Source organism: Rana temporaria, chromosome 2, assembly GCF_905171775.1.
Source record: "Rana temporaria chromosome 2, aRanTem1.1, whole genome shotgun sequence".
In the NCBI taxonomy this organism is placed as follows: Eukaryota; Metazoa; Chordata; class Amphibia; order Anura; family Ranidae; genus Rana; species Rana temporaria.
In genome coordinates, this window is record NC_053490.1 from 290,090,040 (window position 1) to 290,097,207 (window position 7,168).

Here is a 7,168-nt window from a genome sequence, read left to right on the forward strand (position 1 = left end):
ATCGGTGCTGCTCGCTGCTCCATCGTTGTCTCTATCCAGCGATGGGTGATGTCTCCAGCGATGAGAACATCCATCCAGAGCACAGCTTAGCGAATGACGCGCCGATGCTTTGACGTTTCTTTTGTAGGGGAGGCGGGCCACGCATCACGTGACCCCGTCCCCCTCTGACGCACACTCTTGCTACGTCACTGGGACAGCCCTTGCGTCAGAGCGGGACGGGGTCACGTGACCCGCCTCCCCTATAAAAGAAAGGTCAAAGCATCGGCGCGTCATTCGCTGAGCTGTGCTCTGAATGGATGGACTCATCGCTGGAGACATCACCCCGTCGATAGAGCAGCACCGATCGTCTTTGCACCGCTGGATTTTTATTTGGTTTAATTAATAAAGTAATTTGTTCTACAGTGTGTGTTTTTTTCTGAAAACTACCATTTACACTTCCTTTGTAAAATGGTAGGGGTACAGTGTACCCCATTACCATTTCACACAGGGGGGCAGGATCTGGGGATCCCCTTTGTTAAAGGGGTCTTCGATTCTGATAAGCCCCCTGCCCGCATACCCCCACAACCATCGGGCAAGGGTTGTGGGGATGAGACCCTTGTCCCCATCAACATGGGGACAAGGTGCTTTGGGGGGCACCCTCCCAATGTTGAGGGCATGTGGCCTGGTGCGGTTCAGGAGAGGGGGGGCACACTCTGTCCCCCCCCCTCTTTTATGCGGCCGGCCAGGTCAACGTGCTCGGATAAGGGGTCTGGTGTGGATTTTAGGGGGAACTCCACGCCATTTTTTTTTTAAATTTGGGGTGGAGTTCCCCTTAAAATCCAGACCTGAAGGGTCTGGTTATGGATATTTAGGGGGAACCCTACATCTTTTTTTAAATTGATGGTGGGGTTCCCCTTAATATCTATACCAGACCTAAAGGGTCTGGTTATTGAATTTGGGGGGACCTCCGCGCATTTTTTCCCCCCGAACGCGCAATTATTCGGGTCCGGGTAAAACTCAAAGTCCGTACCGAACCCGAACTTTACAGTTCAGGTTCGCTCAACTCTAGTTATAACTTTTAGCATAAGTAAATCATTTAATACAGTAAATGAGTTATCACAACTTTATTTAACACCTAGTTTTTAAAACCAATACATTATAGATAATATATTATACATCTTAAATTAAATATTACAATCAACTCTCGTACAGCACAAAAACTGATGCAAGTCTTTATCTGCAAATTGTGATGGCTGTGCCCATATCTGTATATATCCCAAGATGAAGGGGCTGTGTAAAAGAATCATAGAACGTGTGCAAGTGTTCAATTGGGTTAGAGAGCGCATAAAAAGCCACAATCCCACCTTCATAATCCAAGTATATACCAAGTTCATGTGTGAAGTTCGGAAATAAATCTTCTTGTTCATCATCATGTTCTGCATAAAGTTGATCCCATAAATCGCTCCAGCTTATGCACCAGGATTTGTTATTTTTGCCCAGCTGGGAACAATATCCACTTTTCCGAACACTGTTGTAGGTCACACCTACGGACCAGTCACCATCTTCACTGGCTTTTATTTCCCAGTAATGTTTACCTGAAGCTATCCTTTTGGTACTTAGAACCTGCTGACTATAGAATCTTTCTGGAAGATGAGGTCGTACTCTATGTTTGTAGTAAGGGCCCGATGCTTCTTTCAAGTCATAGGAAAGAGCAATGGTGGGGTCTGCCGTATTCACATTCAGTATCAGATCAGAGGAATCTTCTATATGAAATCCACATTCATTCTTCACAGAAGGAATTCCTTCCATTAGTCTACTGAGAGCACTCATTATGATCACGGTGATCATCTCCTCATCCAAATTATCAACACCAACTTCAATTGGCCGCAAATCCATATCAAAATCATCTTGTTGCAGAAGAGTTAAGTGATCCGCAATTTTACAAGTCTGTTGAATTTGGATTTTTCTCTTGTATAGTGCGCTTATTTCTGCATCAATCCTCTGGATCTCTTGGGAACATTGCCTAGAAATCACCTTTTCCTGCTGGTTAATCTCAGCTAGAACTTCATTTTCCAAGGTATTTAGTTGTTCTCGAATGCCACCAAAGAGATCAACAACCCTGTCTTTCATTACATCCGCTTTGTCTAGCATGCCTCTCTTGTAGTTTTCTACTTTACAGCGAATATTTTCAGTGTTCTCAGTTTTCGTTGTCAGTTTTTTGACAAAATCACACAATCTGAGTCTCTTTTTGTCACCTGCTTCACTTAGCAGCTCTAGATCATGACCTTTATGTTTGTTATTCATGGTGCACCTAGTACACAGAGGAGAAGAATCTTGAATACAAAAATATTTTAGCAGTTCGTTATGGTCAGGACATTTATGGGGCTTTAAAGAAGAAGCAGGATCACATACATGATTGGACGCTACACCATATGTACAAAAAGACTCTTCGTCATGAGGACTCTGACAACTAGAAAGATAGTGTTCCACAATATTGCTCAGCTTTAGGTTCTTCTGAAGCACAGGGTGACTTGTAAACTGTTTTCTGCATTCAGGACAAGTGTAAATCCCAGATCTCCTTTGTCTATCCAAGGCATTTTCAATGCAGTTCTCACAGAAGTTATGGCCACAGGTTAGCATTACAGGATTCGTGTAGATGCTGAGGCAGATGGAGCACTTCAGTTCTCCTGATAAGCCAGTTGATGCCATGTAAATGAACGTACACTGGAGAAAAAAAAAAAAAGTCACTACACAGTCAAACAATCCATTTATAAGAGTAATAAAGAAAGTTGTATGAAAATACTCAACATTGGAGAGAAAAAAAAAATAAAAAAATATATTAATTATATATATAATTTATATATATATAAATATAAATAGTTGTGCAATTTTGTGTCCCCCCCCCTTTTTTTTTTATATCTGTGTGTAAAGGTTTGTTCCAGAAGAACGTACTGGTACGTCCTCCAGAACTGCTCGTGTGACCCTGCAGTGACAGGACACAGGCAATCAACTTCCAGGAAAAAGTGATCCAAGCGGCTCTACAGGATTGCCCTACCTCCTGATATTCCTGGGTTCTCCTGTTACACTGCTGTAAATTGTCAGGCCTGCCACCCAGAGCAGATGGAGGAACAGGCATCCCCTCCCCTCAGATGAATGATGCCATAAACTACAGAAGGATTGTCATTTCTGTGTTTTCCTTGCCAGAACAGCCTGGGAAGCAGCTGATTAAACACAAAGGATCAGGGGTTTAATCAGCCCATGATCTCTCCATTAAGAGTACCTGTCGCTACACAAAGTTATAAATAAAAACAATGTTTTTTGTTTAAAGCACCCCCCAACGCAAACGTGCATGCAAGTCCTGCACACATACAAACTGACTGCACACTTCAGAATAAAAGCAATTATAGCAGCACTTAGTTTTAACTGGTAACCTGTAAAGGCTTTTCAACGAGTCACTGATAGATCATTTTAGGGACCGTAGTTTCTCAACATTTCACAGGCATGCACAATTTTAAATCTCAACAGGTTTGGCATCAGTTTTCTTTACACATTTTACCAAACCACCAATTACATTGAGTTTGTGTGTACTGAATTTCATTTAAGCATTATCCAAAAAAAAAAAAAAAAAAAATTGCTGTGCAAATAATGTGCGACATTAAAATCTGCAACACCCACCCTTTTATTCTCCATGACCCTTGCTTTCTGAAAATACACATTTGGGGGATACGTCATTTTCTACCAAAAATAAATGCAGATTTTAACATATCTGTGAGAAATTTAAAACCGCAAGTGGTTAAAGAAAGCACTAGTCCATATTTTTAATTTATTTGAGTACAATGTTGCATGGGGTAGTCTGTTTACAGGAAGCATGTTAGAGATAAACAATCCCCTACAAATGTGGGCAGGGTCTAACTTTTTTTTTTATATTTTAATTTTGTGGCCACTGCACACCATCTGTAGATGGTCATTTCAGGAGAACCAACATTCCTGGAAGGCTGGAAACTGTCTGAAACATTTCAAGTGAAAACCTGAGCTTTGCATAACTATCTCAATATACGCAAGGAAGCGGCAAGTTTTATACTGGTACATTACATGTGAGCAGCAGAGAGGAATTTGTGAATCAAGAGTATAGCAAATCTTACTCTTTGCTGCCATTTTGTACTGCAGTTCTGGGTAGCAAGACTGATGGACGTCTCCCTAATGTCATATCCTAGCACAGTAAAATAAGACTGCCACTTTATATGAAGGGGTTCTTGAAATGTACAGAGGAAAATTTGATTTAAAGGGTAAGTGCACTAATCCTTAATGGATTAATTCATTATTTCTACTTGAACGTAAAGCCTGTAAACAAGCAAGTTGTATACAAACTTTCAAGTTCATGGTATCCAGTAAACCAGTGCATCTCTTGTGTAAGGCTGTGCAGATAACACCATGATTTTCAAGGAATGGAATTACAGTAAGTTGCTGGGTGGGGGGAGCCCACCAAGTGCACTTCTTTAAAAAAGATCCTGTCAGTAGCAAATAACATTATTTTTTTTTTAAGAAAAAGTACAAAAAAATAAATAATAATAATAAAAAAAAAAAAAAAAAAACGCATTTTAAATGCTTACTTGAAGGGTGTTTCTAAATTTACCCCTCATGACAAGTCAATTCCCTGACACAGCCTCATACCTCCTTGCAAATCCTAGCCCTCTTCTCCCCTGGAAGTGTCTAATGTATATGCTGGCTCAGCTCCTCACCTCCATACCCAGCCATATAAATTACTACAAAAAAATAAAAATAAAAGGAGAATGAGCAAAATACTAGAGAGTCCCTTGAGGGACAGCGCCAAGTCTGCCAATATCAGACCCAAGATGGCAGCACCCAAAGCGGTCTCAATCTAATACGGGGGGGAACTTCGATAGTTAAACATGGACAGAAAAAAAAAAAAAAAAAAAAAAAAAAAAAATTATACAATTTTATGGGCCAGCAAGAATGGCAAAATACTTTAGGTGGTTAATCTACAATTTTTCCCCTCAAGCAGCTTCCACAATGAACTTCTTAAAAAATAAAAATCCACGGTCACAATGGGCCGATTTGACATGTCAAATTACAGCCTTATGCCGGCAATGACACCATCCGATCCGGTTCGATGCCAACTTTGCAGCACTGCACCCATTGCCAAAAGTAGTTTCTGTTCTACTTCTGGCGACTTCAAGGGCGATTTCAATAGACATCTGTGCATGATGAACCCGCGCAGACGTCTCAAATCACCCCCCGAAGTCAGACTGAAATGCCGGTTTGAAAATTGTTGGAGTTCAGCTGAACCGTCACAATTTCAAACGTGCCCTCAGTTTGAAAGTGGGCTAAAGTTGGTCATAGTCCATATTTGACAATCTGAATAGAGTCCAATTACTGACAAACTAAGGCCCCTTTCACATTGAGGCGTTTTTTTATGCGGTACAGCGCTAAAAATAGCGCTGCTATACTGCATGAAAGAACCTGCCCTGTAGTGTTCAATGTGAAAGCCCGAAGGCTTTCACACTGAAGCAGTGCGCTAGCAGAAGCGCTCCAAAAGTCCTGCTAGCCGCATCTTTACTGCGGTATAGGAGCGGTGTGTTCACTGCTCCTATACCGCGCCTTCCCATTGAAATCAATGGGAAAGCGCTGTAATACCGCGGTATTAACCCTTTTTCGTCTGCTAGCGGGGGTTAAAACCACCGCTAGTGCCCGAATATCACGGTAAATACGACGGTATAGCGGTGCTACAAATAGCGCGGCTATACCGTCACCGCGGCTCCACGCCTCAATGTGAAAGAGGTCTAAAGCCTCAGACACACGATCCAATTGTTGGCCAACCGAGCATCAGATTTTTGTCTTAAGGGCGTGTGCCTGGATCTTTTCTTGCATAGAAACGGTACACAATTTTCGCACAGCAAAACACGAACGTAGTGACGTACTACAAGAAATTTCAGCTCGAGCACCACCCTTTTGGCCCCTTCTGCTAATTTCTTGTTTGGTGAGCATTGATTCCGAGCATCTGCGTTTGTACTTTCAACAATCAACCCATTGTCTGCCAATGATGTACTAGCATGTCATCCAACATTTGTTGGCAGAAAGTTGAACAACAATTGTCAAAAGGAGTGTACCAACAGTCAGGTTTTAGGACAACAGTCTGTCAGACAATCCCCTGCCAACATTTAGATAGTGTGTACTAGAGGTCGGCCGATTTTTGGCACTTAATTAATCGGCCGATTTTTTTTTTTTTTTAAAACCAAGCAGATTTACTTGTGCGACTTGCAAATAGCTTCTGTATCATAGAAGTCAATGCAAGTTGACTGAAGTCTCTCCTGGAGCGACAGGTCTCTGGGCAGCCTGCCAATTCTGAGAAAAGAATACAATGTTTCTACTTATCAATGAACTCCTTGTGTAGAAGTTTTCAGTTTAACCATTTAAAGACTTAGGGCCAGATTCACAGAGCATCTCCTGATACGCCGTCGTATCTGTTGTTCTATCTATGCGACCGATTCATAGAATCAGTTACGCATAGATAGCCAGAAGATCCGACAGGTGTAATTGTTTTACACTGTCGGATCTTAGGATGCAATACCGCGGCCGCCGCTGGGGGAAGTTTGCGTCGTGATACAGCGTCGGGTATGCAAATTAGGAGTTACGGCGATCCACAAAGATTTTTCCCGTCGTCGCGAGTGTTAGATTTCCGTCGCAAAGATAGGGCACCTTTAACATTGTGTAAAAGTACTCCACCATGTTAAGGTATGCCCGTCTTTCGCACGTCGCTTTTAAATTTTTTTCTTTTTCCCGGCGCAAGTCTTTTACACGTCGCGATTCACAAAACTTCGACGCGTCGTAATTTCGCACAAAGCACGTCGGGAAATTTGCGATGGGAGCATGCGCAGTACGTCCGGCGTGGAAGCGCGCCTAATTTAAATGGTACCCGCCCCATTTGAATTGGGCCGCCTTGCGCCGGACCTGTTTACGATACACCGCCGCAAATTTCCAGGTAAGTGCTTTGTGGATCGGGCACCAACTCGGAAAATTTGCGGCGTAAACGGGTTACGTTACGCTGCGCCGCCGGACTGTGAATCTGGCCCTAAATCTTTTCTGACACTTGTTGCTTACAATTAAAAATCCTGTATGTTCTGCTAGAAAACCAATTGGAACATATAAACATATATATATATACATATAT

At 42.2% G+C, this 7,168-nt stretch overlaps 1 protein-coding gene across 1 annotated transcript in view; it reads right to left on the bottom strand.

The window, feature by feature from the left end:
• Nucleotides 1-1,087: 1,087 nt before the first annotated feature.
• LOC120926914 (E3 ubiquitin/ISG15 ligase TRIM25-like) overlaps nucleotides 1,088-7,168 on the bottom strand; it is a 7,394-nt gene continuing 1,313 nt past the window's right edge. The window contains exon 2 of the mRNA XM_040337213.1: nucleotides 1,088-2,703. Coding sequence (XP_040193147.1) covers nucleotides 1,213-2,688 — 1,476 coding nt within the window. The 5' untranslated portion in view covers nucleotides 2,689-2,703 and the 3' untranslated portion in view covers nucleotides 1,088-1,212. The remainder of the gene's footprint in view (nucleotides 2,704-7,168) is intronic.